Source organism: Gastrolobium bilobum, unplaced genomic scaffold (genome assembly GCF_033153095.1).
Source record: "Gastrolobium bilobum isolate Gb01-03AN ecotype WA unplaced genomic scaffold, APGP_CSIRO_Gbil_v1 utg44712, whole genome shotgun sequence".
Taxonomy (NCBI): domain Eukaryota; kingdom Viridiplantae; phylum Streptophyta; class Magnoliopsida; order Fabales; family Fabaceae; genus Gastrolobium; species Gastrolobium bilobum.
The window spans coordinates 122,298-149,081 of record NW_026895981.1 but is presented as its reverse complement, the minus strand read 5'-3'; the positions used below and the strand labels follow the sequence as shown (position 1 = coordinate 149,081).

General features: G+C 33.3%; 1 protein-coding gene across 1 annotated transcript; it reads left to right on the top strand.

Moving 5' to 3' along the window:
• The first annotated feature begins 12,214 nt into the window (after window positions 1–12,214).
• LOC133297102 (early nodulin-like protein 3) lies at window positions 12,215–13,390 on the top strand. Its single transcript, XM_061496166.1, has 2 exons — window positions 12,215–12,398; window positions 12,924–13,390. Exons 1-2 carry the CDS (start codon window positions 12,215–12,217, stop codon window positions 13,388–13,390), a joined length of 651 nt encoding a protein of 216 aa, XP_061352150.1.
• The last annotated feature ends 13,394 nt before the right edge of the window (window positions 13,391–26,784 follow it).

Sequence of the window (26,784 nt, the reverse complement as noted above, 5' to 3'; positions counted from 1 at the left end):
CAAGGGATTTATGTGGTTCAGGACTTATTCTCGTTCAAACTTGGAGGGGTGGATGTGGTGTTAGGTGTGGACTAGTTACAAGGGCTGGGTACGGTCAAGGAAAATTTTTGTAAGCTCACTTTAAATTTCAAACAGGATAGACAGAGGGTGCTTGTTCGAGCGAAACCAGAACTCTCTCAAGTGGAGGCATCTTTCAAGATTGTTATGAAAGCCATCAGGAACTATGAACAAGGATTTATTTTACATCCAAATTGGGGGGTCTTTCTCTATTCCAGAAAGTTAGAAAGGGTGGAAGGAGCTAGAATAGTTGCTTGGTGATTTTGACGATGTTTTTGCTGTTCCATCATGTCTCCCTCCAAAATGTAGTAGAGACCATGCTATAATCCTCAAATCTGGAAGTGAAGTCCCTAATATTTGGCCCTACAGGTACTATTTCTATAAAAAGAATGAAATTAAAAAAAATGTTAACGAGTTGTTGAAGTCTGGCATGTTAGGCCTAGCGTGAGTCCTTATTCAAGCCTAGCGATTTTAGTGAAAAAAAAAGACAACAGCTGGCGAGTTTGCGTTGATTATAGGAAATTAAACAAAATGGCTAGACAAGTTTCCAATGCCTGTAATAGATGAATTAATAGATAAAATTGGTGTTGCCAATATCTTTTCTAAGCTTGACCTGAAGTCGGGGTTCAACCAAATCTGGATGAGAGAAGAAGATTTCAAAAAAACAACTTTCAGAATCTATGAGGGCCATTACGAATATCTCGTAATGCTCTTCGGATTAACTAATGTCACGTCTACTTTCCAATCCTTGATGAATGAAGTTCTCAAACCTTATCTTCGCAAGTTTGCTTTAGTATTCTTCGATGACATTTTGATATATAGTCAGTCGGAGGAAATTCATATTCAACACATTCGAAAGATTCTGGAAGAGTTAAAGAGGCAGTAGCTGTACGCAAATAAAAAAATGTGCTTTCGAGAATCCTCAAGTTGTATACTTAGGCCATATTATCAGCTCAAAAGGGGGTTGCAGCTGATCCTACTAAAACTATTGCTATGCGAGAATGGCCTGTCCCCAAGGATATTAAGGGGTTAAGAGGCTTCCTTGGCTTAACTGGGTATTATAAGAAATTTGTTAAAGGGTATGTCATATTGGAGAAGCCTTTGACTGACTTATTGAAAAACGACATTTTTCATTGGAGTGAGGAAGCTCAATCTGCCTTTGATCAACTGAAATTAATCATGTGTGATCTACCCACTCTTGCCCTACCTAATTTTAATAAGATATTTACTATAGTGACAATGCGTCCGGAAAGGGGATTAGAGCTGCACTCATACAAGATGGAAGGTCTTTAACATTCATTAGCCAAGGGTTTTCCCCAAGGGTGCAACGAAAGTCAGTATATAAAAAGGAACTGATGACTTTGGTTTTTTGCAATCTAAAAGTGGCGCCATTACCTTTTGGGGAGTCATTTTGTGATCAAAACTGATCAGAAAAAGCCTCAAATTCCTTATAGATCAGCGCGCGTTAGGGGAGGACCAGAAAAAATGGACCTCTAAAGTTCTTGGATTTGACTTCGAGGTTCAATACCACACGAGGAAAGAAAAAGTGGTGGCAGATGCTCTTTCGGCTTTCGCGAAAATGGATAGATTATTTCATTATTAGCAGCGAGGCTGCCTATCATGGAGAAAATTGAACAAAAGCAGGGGGAGATTCTAAAACTTAGGCAGATCATTTTGGATTTAATTGAAGACCCGTCTAAACATCCAGGATTTCAGATTTCAGGTGGGAAGCTGACTTATAATGACAGACTAGTGATCCTAAAGAATTCTAAACTCATTGAAGTATTACTCAAGCAGTTTCATGATACCGATGCTGGAGGCCACTCTGGTTTCTTTAGAACATTTAAAAGAATATCCAACCTGGTTTATTGGGAAGGGATGAGAAAGATATATAGGGATACATTGTGAGCTGTGTTGTTTTCCAACAAAGTAAAGCTTCTAATTTGACCCCAACTGGCCGCTTACAATCTCTTCATATTCCAAGTCAGGAATGGTCAGATATCTCCCTTGATATTGTAGGAGGACTGCCTAAGGCTTGTGGGGTCGATACTGTATTGTGGTAGTTGATAGACTTACCAAATACGCCTATTTTATACCACTTTGTCATCCCTATATTGCTCAGGATGTGGCTATGATTTTTATTAAAAATATTTTCAAACTGCTCGGTTTCCTAATCACTATAGTATCAGACAGAGATCATGTGTTTCTTAGCAATTTCTGGTCAAAATTGTTTAAACAGGCTGGCATTTCATTGAAGGATAATACTACTTACCACCCCCAATCTAATGGGCAAACGAAAATAGTTAACAAATGCTTGGAGACATATCTTAGGTTTTTCTGCAGCCCTACAATGAAGCAATGGACAAACTGGCTACATTGGGCTGAATATTGGTATAATACCACATACAAGTCGTCCACGGGTGTTTATCCTTTTAAGGCCCTGTACGGTTCTGATCCCCCATCTCTGTTTCAGTGGGACATATTGTCCAAGTGGATGAAGTGGACCATATGTTACATGAAAAGGATGTTATTTTAGGGGAATTACAGCAACAACTGACAAAGGCACAAGATTATATGAGAGTCCAAACGGATAATCATCGGAGGGACGTCCAATTGGATGTAAATTATATGATTTATCTGAAAATCCAGCCATATAGACTTAAATCTTTAGCTCAGAGAGTTAATGAAAAGCTCAGCCCCTATTTTTATAGAACTTATAGGTGCTAGCAAAAGTGGATACAACAGCCTATAAGTTTGATCTGCCTCATTCCTGTCTTATACATCCTGTTTTCCATGTGTCTTTACTTAAGAAGGCACTTTCAAATTTGGATTTGACAAAGGTTCAACTTCTTCCACCAATTCTGACTAAAGACTTTAAATTGATGGTTGAACCCACAGAGGTGCTGTAGTGGAGGGAGACAACATGTGGTGCCATAGAGGTCTTGATTCGTTGGAAAAATCTCCTTCCGTTTAAAGACTCCTGGGAGGATTCTTACATGCTGAATTCCAAGTTCCCTTGGTTCAACCTTGGGGACAAGGTTTGTAATTTTGGGGGAGTATTGACACAATCCCTCCTACATTAAAGAATTACCGTAGACAATGTTTCAAAGAATTACCCTCTCAACTTTTCAACGGGTGCAACAAGTGCTAGTGCTGATTCAACAAACAGTTAAGGCATGAAGTGAGAATAAAAGGGAATCAAGGAGTATAGAGTGACATCTTTTTGGGCAATTGAGACTAACATTTTTGGGAGAGATCAGGGCTCTCTAACTCCTCTGAACCTATCTTTCATTTCTTTATTTTGTAATCTGTTAAGGTGTAATACTTATTGGATGTTTACTTGTAATTGCTGTTGATTGAGGAATTATATATAAATTGTCTTTGTCTTCTGGTTTATTTTAGAGATTGTTGGTTTAGTTTTTTCATATAATTTTGTATATTTTAATATTAAATTTGAATTAATTATTAACTACATATATTTATTCTAATTTAAAAATTGTTAATTATACTTTTTAAATTATACTTAAATTTAAAATATTCATACCAAGCTCGAAATAATCAGTAATATACAAAAACTTTAGGTGAACAAAGTTTAACTTCATCACGGTAGATATAAGTTTGGTTTTGATATAAAATAAATTTTTTTTACTGATGTTACCACTACAAAAAAAATGGTTGATTACTATAGGTTTTTTAGTGTAGGTCAGGAAAACCTCTACTAAATGATTTAATTTTTAGCAAGTTTTAAACCTCCACAATTTAAAATTATATTATTTCATTCTCTATATACCAATCCACATTATTTTTAGTGATCTGCATTTGTTTTGGTCATTGAAACATTTTTTGGCGGACCTGGTTTTAAAAAAGGACTTAAGCTTAGCATAAAATCCAACTCAGCCCAAACCCTAATGAAACTAGGTTTTTATGCTTCTACTATGCATCATTTTCTCTAGCGTCCCCTTCGCCTCTGGTGGTACGCTTTCTGTTTGCTCCTGTTTCATATCAAAAAGTTAAGCTCTCTCTTCTTGTATGCTTTCTCACTTCATATGCATCTCTTGTTTTTTAGATTTAAGTTTTTCAAATTGGAATTTGCTTACTGCTTTATGTGCTCCAACTTTCTCTCTCATCACTTCGCATTCCTCGACTCGACCTAGCCGGAATCTCGCCATCACCGGAAAGTGAGACTCGGAGCTCGTGGCTCGTGACTCGTGTGAGTTGTGACTTCTCTAGGTTTGTTTTTTGTGTTTTTGTTTTGGTTTCTGATCCATTCTTTTAATTGGATTGCTTGTTACTAGTTTTATGAAGTATTGACAGTTACTCGTGATAATATTCAACACTCATTTGCGTCTTTTGTTTGATTTTGTGAATTGGTAGTTGTGGCACGGGTGTGAGTTTAATGTTTAGGCAATGAATTGCTAAATGACAACATCGTTGAAGTGATGTTTGATAATGTGATAAAACCTTGAATTTGGTTATGAGTCGAATTCATGTTATATTGGATTTTTTTTTCTTTTTGGTCCCATCGTGTTGGAATCTAAAGAACACTTCCTACCCCTGAATCTTCTTATTGTAGGTCGAAGTGTAATTTTTTTACCCTATTTTGCTAAGTTTCAGTTTGATCTTTATGGAATTAATTGATAATATGTTTATATGTTTCGGTTTTGAGTTGATCTCGAGAACAATTGGAAAACTGGTAGAGTGCACCCTTAAGTGGAAGCACACAAGATTGAGAGGTTTTTTTTTCTTCAAGTTCTTCTTTCTTTAATGTATTTATATTGGAGGGGTGGGAAGGTTTTCAATTCATGAGAAAGCTACCCAAGGGGAGGTTAAAAGAGTGGAATTCACATAAATGTGGATGTTTAGTTGGAGGCGAAAATCCACGCATCATATAATTTAAGGATGGAGACACTAATTCTAGGTTGTTCCACAGTGTAAAAATAGGTAGGAAGTGTAAAAATCTTTTAGAAGAGTTAGAGTCAGAATGTCTCATGCAACATTTTCTTGGTATTGTTATGCGTGGAGCTAGTTAAGAAATATTATTCTATTTATTTTACATTTTCATGCAGCTATTTACACATTGAATAATTCGTTTGTTGTCCTCGGTGAACTTTGGGCAAGTTATATCACTTTGGAACAATTAGTTTTGACTAAATTTTATGGTTTTGTTCAGGGTAAGGAAGATAAAATCATAGACAACAATTTTTATAATTCTTTGGTGAATTTGATTTGAGCGGAGTACCCCCATTTTCAAAGGCACTTCTTTGTCCCTAAATCTATTGTTGAATAGGATAATTTCATTGGCTTGTCTTTGGTGCTTTTCTCATGAATTTTTTAGAGGAGTCTCCATTTCCAATATATAGAGAGACTTAACAGCCTTGATGCATTCTTGAGATTTGTTGTTATCTCAGTTTTTAATTTTTTTTTCCTGAAGGATGTTTTATAAGCCTTTCAAATCATGATATACAAGCCTTTTAACTATTTGATAATAGCAGTCTAAAGTTGCCAAAAAAATATGACAAATAGTGGAGGTTTAAACCTGTCAAAATAATGAAAAAATTCTGGTGGTCTATGCCCTCCAGGAAGTGATAAATGTTGCGGAGGTCTTTGAGTGACAGAAAGTAAAACATATTGTGGCGGTCTATAACCCCCAGAAAGTGCAACATTTGTGGCGGTCTGGAACCTCCAGAAAATACTCCAACAAATCGTGGCGTTGCACACAAAGACGCCAGAAAATATGTTGTGGCACATGCAAAATTGTGGGTTGCTGTGAATGTCACTAATGTCTTTTTTTGGGGTCAAAGACCGCCACAATTTGTAAATATGACCCCCCACAAAATACGTGATTTTTTGTAATGATGATGATTGATAGCTTCATCATTGACCCCACAAAATACGTGAATTTTTGTAGTGATGATGATTGATAGCTTCATCATTGACTTGAAAATCTTTCATAATATATATATAATATATATATATATATATATATATATATATATATATATATATTCTCAACCTTCAAAACGTGTCCCTGGTTCAAAATGAGGAAAAGATAACGACAATAATACAAGAAGTTTATTATTGTTATTATTATTATTATTATTATTATTATTATTATTTAACAATTCATTAGTGGTGCCATGAATACTTGGCAAAATAGGTTGAACTCGATAGATCAACCCTCCAAACCACTAAAACGGGGCGTGTTGGGTTGTGTATTTCAATCAACAAATCCCATAAAATCCATCTATATGTGGGGCATGTTAAAATGAATTACGAGCGAAGCAAGATAGGTCAATCCACGGTTCACCTGCATGTCACTGTTTTTTTTTTAAAAAAAATTAAATGTCACAATATGACTTGATTGGTCTGTGTGAATGACTATTATGTGAGACAATATTTTCTTTTAGGGTCATAATGCTATTATTTTATAGGAAAAATTATTTTTTATTCACTTTTGATTCGACAAAAAAAGAGATTAACAAAAAAATAAAATAAAAGAAACTTAAGCTTGTTTTTGGATTTAAATGCTAGTATCCATACAAATCGAACTAGATGCTTATGAAATTTTAGTTACAAAGATGCATGATGTGTTAATTTAAAAATATTTACATGCTTGATGTCATTAATTAATCTCAAAATATGATTTGTATAGTTATGTTACATGACTTATAGTGCTTGTTACTTTTTTCAAACTTAGAAAAATATTTAAATGTTAGAGATTAGAAATTAAAGATTAACATTAATTTTTTTTTTTTGTTTTTTAGACTAAATCCGCCAACCCGCCTCAAAGGAGGTTGGCATTTTCAACCCACGGACCAATGGCAGGTCAACCTGCCCAAGCCCCGTTTTTGATGGGTTAGGGAAAATTGGCCCATTTTGCCAAATCTATATAGCTAGAGTTAGATACAAGCCTTCTTATCCACTCATAATTATATTCTCAAATTATTAAAAAAAAGAGTTAAAAACTTGTCTTGCCTGCGAATGTGAAATCTGATTTTTTTTAAACAATTAAAAATGTTAAGTGATAAAAATCAATTACATATTATTTCTAATGATTAGATTAATTACTATTTATCTTTGGAGCATATTGTCCAAAGATGTGCTTATTAGAATCATAAAGCAGAAAAGAGACACCATGACCCATTTATCATATTTCTCTGTCTTAATTATTGAAATGCTACGCTCCAAAGACATTTTCCCAGAATACCATGTTTCAAGACCCGCGGTTAACAAAGCGTGTCTTTTTTACCACGTGTCAAGCATTGAAAACGTGTCCAAGACCTGCTATTAGAAAAAAGGGACATTGACCGTACTATCACAAAAATATATATAATATACCATAATGCCACACATTTGAAAAAATACAGCAAACTGCCACGGCACTGGCCTTAGTATACCAAAGTCGCTACCCTATATAGCAACTTTGGTTGAATTGTGACATCTTTCCATTACTTTCCCAACCAGCGACTTTACCATAGTCGCTACCTATTTCAACTACTTTGGTCAAGTGCCTTTCTCCTTCTAATTAAGTTTAATAATCCACAAATAAGAAAGAGGGATGCGGCTATTTTATATATTGTATCTAATGGATAAGAAAGAGGGACCCGCTAATAAAAATTTAATATTAATATCACTAATGGATAGTAAACATATGTTATTTAATGGAAATCAAACATAAAATTTTACAGTAAGAACATTAAAATGAAAATATGAAAAAAATAAATTATTAACGTTTTTATATAAGTAATAGCACATCTTTACGATCATGGTGTACATTAATGAAAAAGAAATATTTATTAATTTTTATATATGTTTTAACTCATTTTTTGTAAAACATTATAGTTTATAAAATATAATGTTCTAATATATAGTTTAAAAATTTCTACATAATTTTTTTAATTTTTATAAATTTTTTAACTCATTCTTTATAAAATATTATTATAAAATATTTTTATTAATATTTTATAAAAAAATGAGTTAAAACATATTTTTTGTCAAAATTTTTTAGCATCTTTATATTTAAATATATATAAAGTAATTTTTTAATTATTTATTATTCATTAATTTTATTTAATAAAATTATAAATGTTTCCAAAAAAATAAATAAATATTTATGATAAAAATAAGAATCAACAAATACTATAAAATGCACCCTTAATATAGTAGCTTTTTTAATAGCGCACAACATTCAATACAATGTTTTAAATCTAAATCAAGGGTTTAATATTTGTCGTTTTTAAAGCACTCAATTTGTGTTCTTTTAGTAACTTTATATTATGTCTTATTGGTAAGACATAATTATAATACGAAAAGTTGTTCTTTTTCTCTTTTCTCGAAAACTGATATGACTGAGAAGAGAAAAAAATAACTTTTAGCATTATAAGTTAAAACTATATCTTACAGATAAGATATAGTGTAAAGCTACTAAAAAAATACAATTGTGTCCTGTAAAAGGACACACCTTTTCCCCCTAAATCAACTGATTAAACAAGGGAAATCACAGTCTTCTGTAACAGGAAAATCCATCTCTTATGCAATAGATACATGTTTTTTGAAGTGGGTCCCACTATATAATAAAATAAAAAGAAAAAATTATTAACACAGTTTCCCATGGGTGTGCAAGAAAATTTGGTATCTTCTGTGGCTGAAGAAAATATAGCCCCATTAAACAATGAATATAGAGAAACATGGGACATAGTTTTTTTTTAAAAAAAAAAACTGGGTAAAGGACCCATTGTTCCTCTTGACAGTTATTCATGATATTTTAATTGATAAATATCATGAATCAAATTTTTTAGCATTTTTATATTTAAATACATATTTGAGGTAAAATGTAATTATTTATTATTCATTATTTTTATTTAATAAAACTATAAATGTTGCCAAAAAATAGATTAAAATTTTAAATATTTATGATAAAAATAAGAATCAACAAATACTATAAAATGCACCCTTAATAAAGTAGTTTTTTTAATGGGTAAAACATTTCTCTAGTCAATAGAGATAAGTTATTTCCGATGAGCACAAAATGATGTCATTTTGTGACGAAAATCATAATATTTTTATAATTCTAATTTATTACAGGATTATATTAATTTTTATCATTATAATTTTTTAATTTTACAATCTCAAAATGACGTCATTTTGGCTCATTAGATATAACCTTAGGCTGTTAGGCTGTTTATTTGGAAGGGACCTCAGGTTATTAGGCTGTTTATTTGGAAAGTGCTTCACAATAAAATTCCTACAAAAAATTTCCTTAGCCAGTTTAATATGGGTTCAGCTTCTTGCCCAATTTGTTGGGAGCATAATGAAACTTGTATTCACTTATTGAGAGATTGTAATGATATGAAGAATTTGTGGTCTGATTTGGTACCAATAGATATGCAGGTTTCTTTCTTTTCTGCCAATTTATGGGATTGGATAGAACTAAACATGTCACAGATTAGTTTTTTCAGGGATAATATCCCTTAGTGTACATGGTTTGCTACGGCTTGCTGGCTTGCATGGAAGTGGAGGAATGAAAGGAGTCATGACAATCCAAATCAGGTTCATGATTATCAATACAAGATTCAGTCAGTGATAGCCAAGGTGAGAGATATACAAGATGTTTTTCATAAGGTTATTTTAGCTCAAAATAACCTGTACCATTCGGATACTTTGACTTGTTGGAAGGCTCCTGGAAGCAATTGGGTAAAGATTAATACGGATGGAGCGGTTAAGGGTAATCAAAGATTAGCAGCTTGTGGTGGCGTTATTAGAAATGATGCTGGTCAATGGTTAAAAGGATTTGCTTATAGAATTGGTAGTTGTGATGCTCTTACTGCATAATTCTGGGGTATTTTAAAGGGTTTGCAACTAGCTTGGGAAGATGGATGGAGAAATGTTATTGTAGAAAGTGACTCTAAATCAGCTATTGCTCTACTCACTAGTGATGGTGATGCAGTCCGCGAGAATCATCTGATTTCTCGATTACAGACATGGATTCAAAAGGATTGGAGAGTTCATCTGGTTCATACTTTCATAGAAGGAAACTGTTGTGCGGATTGGCTGACAAATTTTTCTTTTATGAATGTTAATTCTGATAATTTTTGTGTTTTTAATTCTCCCCCCTTGGAATTGGTCTGCTGTTTGATGCAGATTTAGCTTCTATTTATAAAACTCGTCGTATTTCAGTTATTTAATTTGTGCTGTGGTGTGTTTTACCCAGCTTACCAAAAAAAAAAAAGATATAACCTTATATCTAGTTACTTGAAAGATACTTTTCCCTTCTTTTAATAGCATACAACATTCAATACAATGTTTAAAAACTAAATCAAAGATCAACCGATTAAACAATGAATATAGAGAGAGAAAAATGGGAGACGGTTGATTTTTTTTAAAAAAATTGGGCAAAGGATCCATCGGTCCTAATGTCCTATTACCTCTGTTAGCATGTTCGGGTACGTTTTCTCTGATACTGGGCTGTGGACACGGATTTTTTCTAAGTGCTCCACGATCATTATTTTATTGGGTGATTTTTTATCTAAAATAAAAAAATGTGATTTCATTTAAATTTTTTTTTTTCAAAATTTCCTCCAAATTCTTCCTTTTTTTTTTGGCCGGATCATGGTGCACGGGGTACACATGATAGTTAAAATCTCGATTTAAATTTGCGATTTTATGATTTTACGATTTTTTTAATCAAAACGATTTCATCAAAATTACAAACGTTTTTACGTTTTTACGATTTTTTATGATTTTTTTACGTTAGGATTTTACGTTTTACGATTTTTAGTCCTCCTTTCAATTTTAAGTAGAATTCCGATTTTAACTAGTATGGGTACACTAAAAAAACGCTCCGTGGACACACCATCAACATTGGACCCGTGATAAAAAGAACACACTTTTGCTGAAAACATGAAATTCTAAAAAATTGTTTTTGGAATGTAATATTTTGATAATTAAGACGAAAAACATGGCAAATGAGTCTTTGTCCCCATAAAAGGTATAAGTGCAACGAATCAATATGAGGAATGAAAAATTGATTTCCTTTTCTTGTTTGAAACAAGAGGAAACTGTAACATTTTCCTGTAAACAAAAATGTCAAGAGTCGCTAACCTCTGTTCATGCTTAAGGAAAGTGTTTAAGTGTAAATATGAACTAGTAATTTATTTATGTTTTTTAATCTCAAGTAGCAGTTTCGGGACACACTAAAAAAGAAATTAATGATTTTCCTGTTAATGTGTAACCTTGGGTACATAGTAAAAAATAAAATTATTAAATGAAAATCAAAAGCAAATAATATTTTTTTTTAATTTTTTAAGCAATTAATACAAGTAAATTTTTTTTGATGATTTCTTTACATGTACTCTATAACTACATTAAACAACTAATGTATAAGCTTATACTATACTATGTCACACCAAACAACTGAAAATGTCATAATGTATAGTATAAACTTATACTATCAGGTCTTATATAGTGTACTAAACATGCTCTAAGGGAAAAAATGTCAACAACTTAATGATATGTTGACTATAATTTTTGACAAATTGGTCTACTCAACAATTTTTGACTGTCACCTAACTTTCAAATAGAGTTATTGGAAGTTTTAATTTTCTATTTAAATTATTCATTAACTAATTTTAATTGAATTTCTTAAATTGATTAATTAAATTTTTTTAATTCTAGTCAAATTATATTTAATTATATTTCTATTTATATTTTTCTTGTTTCTATATGTATATTCACATTTAATTGAGAAAATTTCAATAAAACCGAATAAAATAAATAAGAAATTATGAGTCCCGAAAACGTTATCCTGTCATTTAAAGTTGACCTCTTCAACTTTAATTGAAATTGAATTCAAATTATTGTTTTACGTTTCAGATTGGATTCAAAGTCGAAGTCAATCAATTAAATTTAAATTTATATTATTTAAATTTTATCTAAATTTGAAATTAGATGCCCTATCACTAATAACAGCATATCTTTTTGGATCATCCACGTTATGGAAGATGTTAAATTTTATATTCATGCTCTAATTCACAACAGTCACGACCTCCTCCCAACCCTAGCTACTATATATACGTTACCATATCCTTCTCCAATATCACTTTCTTCATAAGATTCTCTCTCTCCCTTCACAAATACTCTTAAACAGTGAGCAATGTCAATGGGGTCTGATCATGGATTTTTACACCTTGTGCTGTTGATTACCTCCATGTTGATTCTGTCATCATCTCAAGGAACAGGGTACAGATTCAACGCTGGTGGAAAAGATGGCTGGGTGGTGAAGCCTTCTGAAGATTATAGTCACTGGGCTCAGAGGAATAGGTTTCAAGTCAATGATACCATACGTGAGTTAAATATTATACACCACTTTTTTTAATCTATTATTCTATAAATCTAATATTATTTTAATTTCTAAGAAGGTGAGCCTTAAAACTCTTTTGTGATTAAAAGTTCTTTGGCTGGAATCCAAAAAAATAACATTTTTATAAATATATAAAAGAGAAATCATTGTTTCATTTTACATGAGATAACTATTCCATGCTCCTCTTATATAAAAATTTGTGCCACCATTTTTTTTTTCTTTTTGTAATGGGTGATGAGTCTCACCACAACTCGTTTATGATAAGAGATATTTATCTCCAATAACATCAGAGAAACAGAACTCATACATAAAGATAAGATTCTGTGTATTAGGATTGCCTCTGCCTTGTTATTATTATTTTAATTTTTATTCAATTTACAAGCAAAAAGAATAGTATGCGTCAAAATCTTATGGAAGAGCCAATAGTTTTTATACAACAAAAACAAATCATAAAGTGTTTATTTTTTTTATTTATTTTATTTTTGGTGGGTTGATATACATCGTGCAGATTTCAAGTATCAGAAAGGGTCTGATTCAGTTGTGGTGGTAAAAAGGGAAGATTATGATTCTTGCAACACCAACAATCCCTTTCACAAGATGGACGACGGAGATTCAACATTTAAATTCGACAAATCGGGTCCCTATTTCTTCATCAGTGGCAGCATTGAAAACTGCAAAAAGGGTCAAAAGTTGATTGTTGTTGTCATGGCTGTGAGACACAACAAACATAGTGAGTCACCTTTGCCTGCTACACCACCACCATCCGTGACCCATTCTCCGTCTGCACCACCACCATCCGTGACCCATTCTCCGGCTGCACCATCTCCGGCGAAAGCTGAATCACCTAAGCCTAGCTTGGATTCTCCGGCGCCAGCTCCATCCAGCCATTCGGGTTCTACGAGGTTTAGTAGTTCGGTTGGTGTAGTTATGGCAGTTAGTGTAGGGGTAGTTTCGTTCTTTAGCACCTTTGCTTAGTTTGCTAGTTAACGGACTTTTCTTGTTATTTTTGTATGATCGTCTTAATTTTTTGATTTTTGGAGAACTTTTATTATGTGTTTGATCCTTGTTTAGTTTGTTGCTTTCTCGTTTTGATATCTATCTGACTATGTCTTTCAAGCTTCAATTTTAGTATTTGAATATAATTTTAAATTTTTTTCTTTTCAATTGTTTTTATTTTATATTCTTTAATTTCTGTCTAAATTTAAAATAAGCCAAGCATTGCACGGATGATTGCTAGCTATCCTGATCCACATCTTATTGTTGCATTTTATTGTATAGAATTCATATAAAATTTAATAAATATATATTAAAAGGAAATGTTTCTTAAAATTTTAAAAAAGATATCAATAACTTATTTAAAATAATTTTGTTAGAGATAATTAGGGGTAATGATAAAGCAAAGAATTGGGAAACAACTCATCTGTTACATGCTCCATGTTGGTTGCTCAACTAATGTGAGATTTACAAGGTTTTACACACTTTTACCATTTGATCTAATTTTTGAGGTGATAATATTAAGATTCATAACAATTGATGCTATCGTTGAGAGTTGAGCCCATGGAAATGACTACCTATAAGCTGAATTAAGGTGCATCGGGTCAGTGTAGATAGAGTGAAAACCGTCGTGAACGTCGGCCCTTAAAAGGAATGCCAATATTACAAGTCCCACAGTGGTGGAGTTTATAAAATCTTGAACAATTTCACTCTTTAAGCTAAGTTTAAGTTTTGGGGTGATATATGATCTCAAAATTCTTAACATATCTCTCTATTGTCTCCAGTTTTCATATAATTTCTAATATGATATGATAGCGGTTTTATTCATGTGATATTTCCGCCACGTTGTTGTAGTGGAGTATCCTAAATTAGAGAGCTCTACGTCACCCTTTTCCAACTCCCAATATCACATTTGTTTTCCAGTGACCCCTTTAATTATTGTTTTTCTTAACAAAGCTCATTTATTCCAGTTGTCTAATTTATAAGCCTCTAAATGTTGTTTTTGATAAACTTAGAGGAAAAGTTTCAATTCTAGTGTGTACATGTGCTTACAAGGATATTTTCACTCAAGAAATATATATATATATATTTTTTGATAACAGAAATAATTTTTTTTATGTAGTATGAAGAAGAGATCATCCTATATTAGACTATTTAATTCTCGACGACAAATTGACTTAAGGAAAAAATGTTTCTGCAGTTAATGCAGATAACTTATCTGCATTTATTATCAAACGACGTCATTTTGGTATTGAAATCTTAAAAAATTATAAACATAAAAACTATTATAACCCTGAAATAAATTAAAATTACAAAAATATCATGATTTCTGTTCCAAAATGACGTCGTATTGGGCTTACTGCAGATAACTTATATACAGTAACTGCAGAAAAAGCAAACCCTTGACTTAATAGCTCAAATATTATCACTACTGAAAAATGCTAATTTTTCGATGAAAAAATTCCGTCGAAAATGGTTAAAATTTCGTCGAAAATGATGTTTTCGATTGAATTTTCAACTGAAATGAAGCCGTCAGTTATCTCTTCGTGAGAAACAATTTTTTCGACGGAATTAATTTCCATGGAAAGTTTTCGATGGAAAAATAATTTCGACGAAATTTTTCGATGGAAAATGAATGAAATTTTGTCGAAAAATCTTGTAATAATTTTCGACGGAAAATAAATTCAGTCAAAAATTTTCGATGGAAAATAAATGAAATTTTGTTGAAGAATCTTGTAATAATTTTCGACGAAAAACAAATTTCGTCGAAAAATTTTGACGAAAAATGAATGAAATTCTGTCAAAATTTTCTGACAAAAAACGAATAAAATTCTGACGAAAAATATTGTAATAATTTTTAACGAAAAACAAATTCCGTCAAAAATTTTCGACCGAAAATGAATGAAATTCTATCGAAAACTATTGTCTCAATTTTCGACAGAATTGCTTTTATGACTGAATTTTTTTTAATCTCTTTACAAAATTAATACCAATTTGTGTTTTGCACTTGATAAACAAATATAATGAAAGTAAATAACATATCAAAATCATATGATCTTAATATAATTATGTGTACAAAAGTCCCTGTCATATACTAATCGAAAGAGTCTTATATGTATAAATGTCCAAGACATATACTAATCAAAAGTAACATACATATACAAAAGTCATTGCCATATACTAAACAAAAGAGTCTTATATATGTATAAATGTCCACGACATATACTAATCAAAAGACACATACATATACAAAAGTCTTTGTCATATACTAATCAAAAGAGTCCTATATCTATAAATGTCCAAGACATATACTAATCAAAAGAGACATACATATACAAAAGTCTCTATCATATACTAATCAAAAGAGTCTATGTATGTACAAAGTCAATGTCACGTACATCCAAACAGATACAAAAGTCATGCTGGTAGATGACTTGCATGATCATGGTCATCACCTAGGTCCTGAGACAGGGAGTGAGTCTCGTCGTCATCCTTAAATTCTAATAATGCCTCAGGAAGCCTTCACATAAACTTGTCCATTTTTTCCATTCGCCTTTGTATCATAGCCACGAGACTATCCTGTTGCTCAACCCTCTTCTCTTGCTGTGAAGCCCTTTTGTCTTGTTGTGCAACTGTACCTTGTAACTGTGTATTCAATGTACGCATCTTGTCATGCTCCTGCTGGGATACTCCAAGTGGTAGCCTGCTGGAGAACCGAGATTGCTTATATGCTTCTGCCCGTGTACCTAAACCATATACCCGTCTTATACGGCTAACCCCGCCATTTAATTCGATAATTCAAATCTATAAGCCATATAATTCATATTTTGTCGACAATTTTTTACGGAATCTAAATTTCGTCGAAAAATCCACAAATATAATTTTTTTTTCATTTATTTTTTTCAAAAGTTTTCGACGAAATTCATTTTTCGTCGACAATTTTCGACAGAATCTAAATTCCGTCCAAAAGTCCACAAATATAATTTCTTTTTCAAAACTTTTCGACTGAATTCATTTTTCGTCAAAAATTTTCGACGAAATTTAAATTCTGGCGAAAAATCCACAAACATAATTTCTGTTTCATTTATTTTTTTGAAAAATTTTCGATGAAATTTATTTTTCGTCAAAAATTCCCAACGAAATTTAAATTCTGTCGAAAAATTCACAAATATAATTTCTTTTTCATTTATATTTTGAAAATTTTTCGTCGAAAAATTCACAAAATATAATTTCTTTTTCATTTATTTTTTTGAAAAATTTTCGATGAAATTTATTTTTCGTCGAAAATTTTCCACGAAATTTAAATTCTGTCGAAAAATTCACAAATATAATTTTTTTTTCAATTATATTTTGAAAATTTTTCGTCGAAAAATTCACAAAATATAATTCCTTTTTCATTTATTTTTTTGAAAAGTTTTCGACGAAATTCAATTTTCGTAAAAAAAATTTCAACAATTCCGTCGAAAAATCCACAAACATAATTTTGTTTTATTTATTTTTTGAAAAGTTTTCAACAGAATTTATTTTTCTTTGAAAAATTTTCACGGAATTTAAATTTCGTCGAAAAATCCACATATATAATTTCTTTTTCATTTATTTTTTCGAAATTTTTTGACGGAGTTAATTTTTCGTCAAAAAGTCCATAAATATTATTATTTTTTCATTTATTTTTTCAAATATTTTCGACAGAATTCATTTTTCGTGGAAAACTTTCGACGAAATCTGATTTCTGTTGAAAACTTTACGACGGAATCCGTTTTCCATAAAAAACTATTGACAGAATCGGTTTTCCGTCAATTTTTTTTGAAGAAAATAACATGCTGGAACCATGCCAATGAGCTTAAATTAAAAAGACCCGAGCTGGTTTATCTTACTCCACTGTAGGAATCGTCCCCTATTGCAAGCAGGATGGTTACAAAATAACAGGGAAATATTCTTTTCCTTACTTTTATATCCTGGAAATTATTATCATGATTTTATATGACTTCTTGCTGGACCAAATTCTTATATGATGTGAAATTTCCATAAGCATTAACATGCAAATGTATAATTTTGAAAGTTGGTCAACATTGTTATGCATGTGTTTAGTCTTATATGTCGGCAAAAGCAGGCCGGCAGATAATTAAAATATTATCATGAAAAAAAAGGGAGCATCAGGTTTCACCATGAGGCCACGTTCCCTATGTTCACGTAGTATAAATAAGATCAAGAAAACGAGGGAGCATGGAGCTTTAGGATGGGTGTTCAATCAGATCATATAGCATATGGTCAAATATAATTTGTTGATTGAATTATCATGGATTGCTGATTGAACCAAAATTATTGCTAATTATCTTCTTCATACTGTGGTGTAAGGAATAATTAAACATGTGGTGTAGAGATCCCCTTTAAAAAAGGAAAGAGATCCGGATCCACTCAAGTAAGGAAATCCATCTAGATGAATACAAAACTTGGGCAAAAGAAGCCAAGCTGAAAGAAGAGCCGATGCAAGAGAAGTCGGGCTCGAGAAAAAAGGCGAATACTGTCGGCCTAAACTTGAAATCAAAATGTGCCGGCCTAAACTTGAAATCAAAATGTTTACATTTCACTTTGGTAGGTTGTGAAGAGAGAGTCAAAATGAAGACCGGTCCACCGAAATATAAATGGTTTATTTATAAAGAATGAAGACGGGTTTGGAGAAATGTGGTCCTAGAAAGAGAATCACCCTAATCCGCGAAAAAATGAAGACGGGTTTGGAGAGATGGGATGAAGCTAACCCGCCAAGACGGCAGGGTCGAGAGTTCTAGCCTCGCAAGGGAATCCGGGGTATTTGAACCCGTCCAGCCCAAAGGGCAGGATAGAGTGTTCTAGCCTCGTAAGAAAATCTGTTGGATTTGAACCCGTCCTACCCAAAGGGTAGGATTGAGTGTTCTAGCCACGGAAACAGACACGAGGTATTTGAACCCGTCTCGCCCACAGGGCGAGATTGAGAGTTCTAGCCTCGCAACAATGCAGGGGTATTTGAACCCGTCTCGCCCACATGGCGAGATTGAGAGTTCTAGCCTCGCAACAATGCATGGGTATTTGAACCCTCTTGCCTACGGGTAAGGTTGCGAGTTCTAGCCCGGCCAACAACGTCGAGGTACTTGAACCTTCTTGCCCAAGGGCATGATGGCGAGTTCTAGCCCGGCCAAATCGTCTAGGTATTTGAACCCGTCTTGCCAAAACGAGCAAGATTGTGAGTTCTAGCCCGGCCCAAAACGTCGAGGTATTTGAAACCGTCTTGCCCAAGGGCAGAATCGCGAGTTCTAGCCCGGCCAAAACGTCGAGGTATTTGAACCCGTCTTGCAAAAATAGCAAGAACATGAGTTCTAGCCGAGGCATCAAACCGAGGTATTTGAACCCGTCTTGCTAAAATAGCAAGAACGTGAGTTCTAGCCGAGGTAAATAATCTTAGAAGATATAGGAACGCCCTTAGATTCTCAAGTTCTTGCGAAGAAATAAAATTTATTTCTATGAAAGCAACACATCCAACTTTTGACAAGAAATCAGACTTGCGAAATAAAATGAAAAGATCATTGCTATTACATCCCGGCAGCCTGGACAACCAATACCGGGCTGGGGGGCAACTGTTATGGACCTGACAAAGGCCCGTAATCTAGAAAGACCAATAAAGGACAGCACAAAAGGAAGGGAATCTCCTATTGATGACAATCCTATCCAGACAGCTAAGCAGTTGGACTTGGGCCCCCAATATTCCTAAGTGGCCCAGAATTACACTCCTTCAGGTAACCCATCTATAAATACAAGGTTAAACCAATAAGGTACACACATTCTTTAAACCCTCTCTCTTAGCTTGTCACTGTGCACACACCTCACGCCTTGATCATATCGATTATTATTGTGCACAGTGATCAGCCTACCCTCAAGGGTATCTCATTCATAGATACTTGAGAGAGGGCATCTAGATCCTACATAAAATATACCAGCCACCGGTTGGACATCTCTGTCTTTCAGACAGAACACCGTGGAAAATTCTGTCAATAATTTCAACGGAATTTTTTCCATCGAAAAATTCCGTCGATAAGAAAGATTTTTCTAGTAGTGTATTATTCATGATATTGATGTCGATGTTTATTATAGGATTGAATTTATCAATGAAAGATGTATCATCTCTCTGGAGTTAAACTTCGATTCTTTATTCAACATTAAAGAGAAGTAAAACATTGAGATTATAGAAGTAAATATTCTCAAATCTTTTTTAATAGTTACATTTTAGATGATAGTGATAATACTATTAATAGTGATAATGATATGATTTGAATTATGTAAACAATTTTGCTATATCCTCTCAAGTCGGGAAACCTTGTGCACTGAAATTTGTCCTTATATAAATAGTTCCTATCTCTATCCTTTTATCTATTTGTTGCTTAGTATTGTCTATAAATAGGGTATGCATGACAATCATTATGTTCCCTGGCACTGATTCTGAAAAAAAATAATTCTTTTCTATTTATGTGCCCTAAAACAGTTTCTAAGAGAAAAAAATGTGTTTGACAACATGTTCTATTTTTATTCCGAAAATGAGAATTGTGTTTGATAACATAAGAAATAATATAATAAAAAATAATTCCAATTAAACATAAAAAAATTTCGAATCATCATTTTCATTCTCATATGGTGTAGTGGTGTTGGTGGCAACGACGGCAGTGGTGGCGTGGTGGTGGTGGCGGCGGTGGTGGTGATGGCATGGTGGTTGTGGTGATGGCAGTGGCTGTGACAATGGTTGTAGTAATGGTTGCGATGGTGGTGGCGGCGGTTGTAGTAGTGGTGATGGTAATGGCATGGTGGTGGTGATGATGGTGACGACAGTGACTGCGGCGATGGTGGTGACAATGATGGTAGTGGTGGCGATGGGTGGAGGTGTTGGTGATGGCATTATGGTGGCGGTGATGATGGCACTGGTGGCACGACGACAACAGCGACAATGGTGGCGGTGGTCGTGTCAGGATGATGGTGGTGGTGGTAGTGACGACGGCACTGGTGGACGACGATAGAGGTGACGATGGTGACAGTGATCGTGTCGGAATGATGTGATGGTGGTGGTGATAACGGCACTGGTGGGCGACGACAGAGGCGACGATGGTGGCGGTGATCGTGTCAGAATGATGTGGTGGTGATCTTGGTAGTGGTGGAGAGTGATTGAGAGAGACACGTGTTTCTCACTTTTTGCCCGAAAACAAATAAAAACAGAATTTTTATGATTTTTTTCTTTTGTTCCCCAACACAAAAATTAAATCAGTTCATCCCGAAAACAAAAAAATAAATCAATTTTACCAAATGAGTTTTCTATCAATTTCTGTCCCCGAGAACAGAAATTAAAAAACAAAATTATTCCGAAAATATTGTCATACACACCCATAGGCACATCTCCAATAATAGAATATTTTATTATTGCAGATGCGCCTATCGGTGTGTCTATGGGTGTGCATACTCTACTTACTAGTCTTCAATACAGTTAAATTAGAATATCAACTAACATTCACCCCTTCTCTCTCCTCTTAAAATTCTAATCAAGCAAGGCAATGTTAAAGAGGAGAAGATAGAATATGTATAAAAAAAGATAGAAATAATATCTTATCCCTAAAATTTAAATAAAACATTTACTAATGACATGTGTCATTTTGTACAGTAGAGAAGACTAGATTATTAATCCAATATATAGATATGAATTGTTTAAAAATATCTTATACTTTATAGGAACAATATTTACATATCTATCTTATTGAGAAAATTGTAAAATTTAATTTGATTGAACATATAAGCAGCAAATAAACAGATAAATATGAGTTTAATAGAAAATTAATTAAGTAAATTCAGCAAATTTAAAAAAGCTTTTTTTTTTTTTAAACTTATAACTGATTGAAATATTCTCTAGCGCGCAGAGAGAGAGAGAGAGAGAGAGAGAGAGAGAGAGAGAGAGAGAGAGAGAGAGAGAGAGAGATCAGTAACTAAGAATGATACGAGTAAAGGATGGTATTGTACAGTGGGGATTGAGTGAAGGCTACTGTTACGGATTGTATAAAAAATTTAAAATTGTTGGGCGTTTCAAAAGATGCTATTCTTTCGTGCTTAATGTAGAATTTAGTACGTGATAGCAATTCTCCGAGTAATGCACAGCTAAAGCTAATATTAAATTTAGACCAAAATTATATAAATATTAAAAATAACCTTTCAAATTACCAGGAAAAGAACGTAATTTTTTTTTTTTTTAAATTTAAATTTATTCTCTAAGTGAACTATTTTTGTCGCCAACGGAATTCAGTTAGGTATTCCTGTGTTTTTGGGTTTAACTACATATTGTGCAAATCGCGAAATGATTACAAGCGAAGAAACAATCGATCCAGCGGTTATCTATTTATTTGTTTATTTAATTTTGGAAAAAATATTTCTACAGTTAATGCAGATAAATTATCTGCATTTATTTCCAAAACGACCTCGTTTTGGTATTGAAATCTTAAAAATTATAAATATATAGACTATTATAATCCTGAAATAAATTAAAATTATAAAAATATCATGATTTCCGCTCCAAAACAACATTGCATTGAGCTTACTGCAGATAACTTATATGCAGTAACTACGGCAGAAAAGCGAACCCTTTATTTTTTAAGAAAAAGAAAATGGTTTTTGTCAAGCGTCACAGCGCAGCCTAGTTTTTATTTACGTAACAGTCTAACAGAACATAAAACAGAATCGCTATTTCTGAGTTTGGATCTCATCTCAGCACAAGAATTTGACTGAGACAAGCAGAACTAACCTAATCAATTGCAAAACTTGATTTCGTATTCAAGAATCATGATTAATTACTTAAATAGGGAGCAATTAACGGACATTACATAACACATGTTACAAAAACCTTAAAACAAGTTTGATTATTTACTTAAATAATAACTAACCTACCGACCACACTAGTCATCATCTCAATTGCTCTCTCAAACTCATATTCTGTTAAATGGGTAAGCTCCTTTTGATAATTTTCTTTGCCATGATCATGACCTTGGCCATGGTGTCTAAGTCATCAGAATCACACACCATTTTGCATAAGAGACCCAAGCAATTTTCAAGTTTTACTACATCCAACAAGGTATGCAATGGCTTGTTGGGAGAGTGTCTCTATGAAGAACAAATGGCAATTGAGTATATAAGCAGAAGAAACCTAGCACAAACGAAAAGGTACATAAGCTATGATGCTCTAAAAAAAGACAGTGCCCCATGTCAACGTCGTGGAAGTTCTTACTACGGTTGTGGAGGTTCGGGGAAGGCTAATCCTTACAACCGTGGCTGCAGTGCCATTACACACTGTGCTAGATCTACAGACTGAGTGACGTGTCGTGTCCGACATTTTTCGAAACTTCCCGACATTCAGCGACACTTCCCGACACTCCAATACTCATTGTAAAGACTCAAAATGTTCAAAGGTTACGTTGCGTTGCGTTTGCGTTGCATTCTGAGTTTCAAATATTAGATTCGTTGGATTACGATTACTATTTTATTAAGTTTAATATAAACATTTGAGATATCTTATGTTTCTTTGCAAAATTGATGGGTATTATAAGTTTAGCTTTATTTTTTTGTTAAATTATTGAATATTAAATATAATATACACTATATAAATTAAAAATATTATATAATATTAAAACGTGTCATAACGTGTCAAAATTTAATATTTTTCAAAATTAATATGTCGGAATGTCGTGTCGTATCTCGTATCTCGTGTCGGTGTCGGTGCAACATAGACTATAGAGGTAACAATTAACTTGTTGCACATTATTTTTCTTCTTTTTTCGGTAGTTTCAGGCTTTATATGCTTTAGAAGATAGGAGTAATTATATTGTGGTAATAATTGTTGTTACTTGTGGAATGTGGTGTGGGGTAAAAATAGTGGTGATCAAAATTCACAGACCTCATAGAAGCCAGAGGCCAGTCCCTGATGATGTGAGAAAAAGGAAAACAGAGAAAGAAAAATAAAAATAAAATTATTTGTAAGATCAAATCCCTGGGAGGCCCGTGAGGTTTCGTTACAAGCTACTATATGCCCCGAGCGTATAAATGCCAGAGCCTCCCATTCATATAAGTCATAAGTATTTTTCATAAAGTGTGTATTTCACAAAAAATAATAAAAATTACCTGTATAATTTCTTCTTCGCTTAATATAAATATATTATTACTTGTATGAGTTTACTCCGTTTATACTTCAAGGTTTCTTTGCATTCTTGGGGAGGAGGCTGAACCTTTAGCCATCACTGTTCCCCCGCACTCCGGATTAGTCTCATAGCGGGCTCAAAGAGTCGAAGCTCGTGGAGATACCGGAGGGAGTCAACTCGTCTCAAAGAGATAATTAGGGTTGAGTAACTCCAAAAAAAAAAAAAAAAAAATACTTCTAGGTTTCTAGTGTTTGTTTCGTATGGTTGCTTTTCTTTGAGCAAACCAAACCGATTTTTCAAAAAAAATCGATTTTTGAACCAGGTACATGAGAAAATGGTTTAGTTCTTGAATCAATTTAGAAAAACGTGGTGCGGTACGGTTTGTCTGCAATTTGGTTTGGTTTAATTGAGTTTTTAACACTTCTAAGAGTGCGTATGGTTTGATTCAGTTTGGTTTTTATCTCGAATCGAATCGAACTAAATTAAAAAAATAATTTGATTTTTGAATTGAATTGATCTTAGAAAGATGGTTTGATGCTTGAACTGGTTAAAAAAATAGTACGTTCTTGAATTAGTTCAAACAATATAATTTTTTTAGTGCAGTTTAGATCAGTTCACAACTCTTACATTTGATTTTTTTTCCACTTTAACGCCCCGTCTGCAGTCGGTTAATTAACATACATATGATAGTGTGCGCAACATGCTTAACTTAATTAATGCGGAAGCTAACTGAATAAATTATCTCTTTTTTCTTATATATTGCAAACTTTTTCACTTCCATGGCCAAAATAAAACAGATAACATTTCATCTGTATTTTGGACCACTTGGGATAATTCCCACCAAGATAATTTCAACCTGATTGACAATTTAATATAATCCAGGCATCCACCATATTACCCAGCCATCCATGGCATAGGCTATCTCATAATATTCACATCAGGTCTCAAAATAATATCCATAGAGTTACTTACATGATTACATCAACCAACCAAAAGAGATGTAATCAAATAAGTAACCTATACATATACAAACATAACTAACAAAATAGATAAACTATCAACATGGCATAGACATCTCCTATACTCTCAAAATAATTACATGGCATATAGATACATATCTAAAATAAAACCATGCCAAATACGTATCAGCATAACAAGCCAATCCTGACTATCAGGTCAGGTAATATCTCTCGTCTGGCTTCTTGTCACGCTATGCCTCAGCACCATCAGCTCTTGTACCTGAAATGGTAATTCCCATAACGCGGGGTGAGATAATATAATTACCTCAGTAAGCTAGGGACCTTTGTAGGGCTCCTCCACCCCTTAGCTCACTTCTGGTATAAATACAGTATAAAAATCCATGCATGCATCAGAATATGTATGACAATGTAGTGTGCAATAATGTAATCATACTGGCCAGAGAATATAACAAGTATGCATTACGCAAGGAAACACCGTCTTGCAACATATCGTGTGAGGAAACACCGTCTCATACTATGCATAAGGAAACACCGTCTTATGCCTCACACAAGGAAACATTGTCTTGTGTGGCACACAAACATACATACATATACATGCAACATATAACAGTTCATTTTCAACATACCATATCAAACTATCATCCTCTCTCGGAATCTGGTGGTACAAACGGGGGATTAACCCCAAGGACCGAAAGCTTACCTGGAATAGCTATTTTTCTAGCCTCTTCCAAGTCAAAGGATCCACAATCCAACAAAATACTCAACAAATGACTAACACACCTATCCATGGTGAATTTATCACAATTAAACATATATCCAATCATATAAGTTTCACATCAAACCATTGTTTGATACTTACCTCAATCTCAAGTAATCAAGAGCCTTGCTTAATATCCATGCTCTTGCTCCACAAGTCCACTTGGTCTCACACTATAACCAAGGAATACATTTCCATTATTATCCATCATCAATGCATACATATGATACTATTAATCTCTACAGCACTATTCACGTATACGTCACTATTCATGTATACGACACTATTCAAAAATACAGTATCTTTACTTTTTTTGAATATATTTTCACCGTTAAAATCATCATCTAAACATTTTTCTCAACATGAGCTAAGACTCAATCAAGCTGTAACATGCTCAATCAATCCAAACTTTCAAAATGAAAACCTAAATTCAATATTCCTCAAAACTCAAAGAAAATTAGGATTTCTTAACATAAACTTACCTAAAACGAAGGGGAAAGCTTACTTCGAGCTCCCATTACTTCAAGCTCCATCAAAATCCTCATTTTCCATGAAATCTGAAATCTTAGAGGAAAAAAATCTCTCTCTACAGTGAACCCCATCCAGAAATACTGGTACCAATGGATTCCTCTTGAAATTTCTCACAAGTTTGGCTTTGGAACAGAGTGATTTGGAGGTCTCTAGCTCTCTCTACGAATTTTGGAAGGTTCTTATTCAAAACCTCCATTTTTTCGTTTCTTCTCCTCTGTCTCTCTGCCGATTACGCGAAGAAGAGAATAAAAAATAGTGATTCACTTATTCACTTAAGTGAGTTCACTATACCAGCGGGTATAAGCTTATCTATTTACACACCTTCATTCATTACCAAACTTTACCAATGGACTAGAATATTTTTCTAGTCATGTTTTTAACTTTACTTTCACTTTTTGGGTAACTTTGTTTACCCGCATTTTTACCCTTTAAATGTCATTTTAACTCCTTTTTCACGAAAGGTGACTTTATTTATTTTTCTTCTAATTATTCTTTAATATTAAATCCATAACTACTAGTGAGAGTTATTATATCCACCACCAAGTAAGATATTGGAATGCTTGTTTTGAAAAAAAGGTACTTAGAAGGAGAGAATGATCGCAGAGAATATGTTGGTTGCTTTCTTCGGATGGATTTGTTTTGTTTTGAGTGTATCGGGATATAGAATAAGGTTTCTGAGATATACATATGACATATGATCGTAGATGATATGTAGGTTAGAGAAGAGTGTATGACCGGTCAGATATAATGTAGTTTGTAAATAAAAATTTTATAAATATAACATTCTCATATATATATATATAATATATATGGGTTTACATTTCTGCAGCTGCTGTATGTGCAGCAATCAAATATTTGCCATATATATATATATGTGTGTGTGTGAAAGCATTAAATGCAGGGAATCATAACCATACAAAA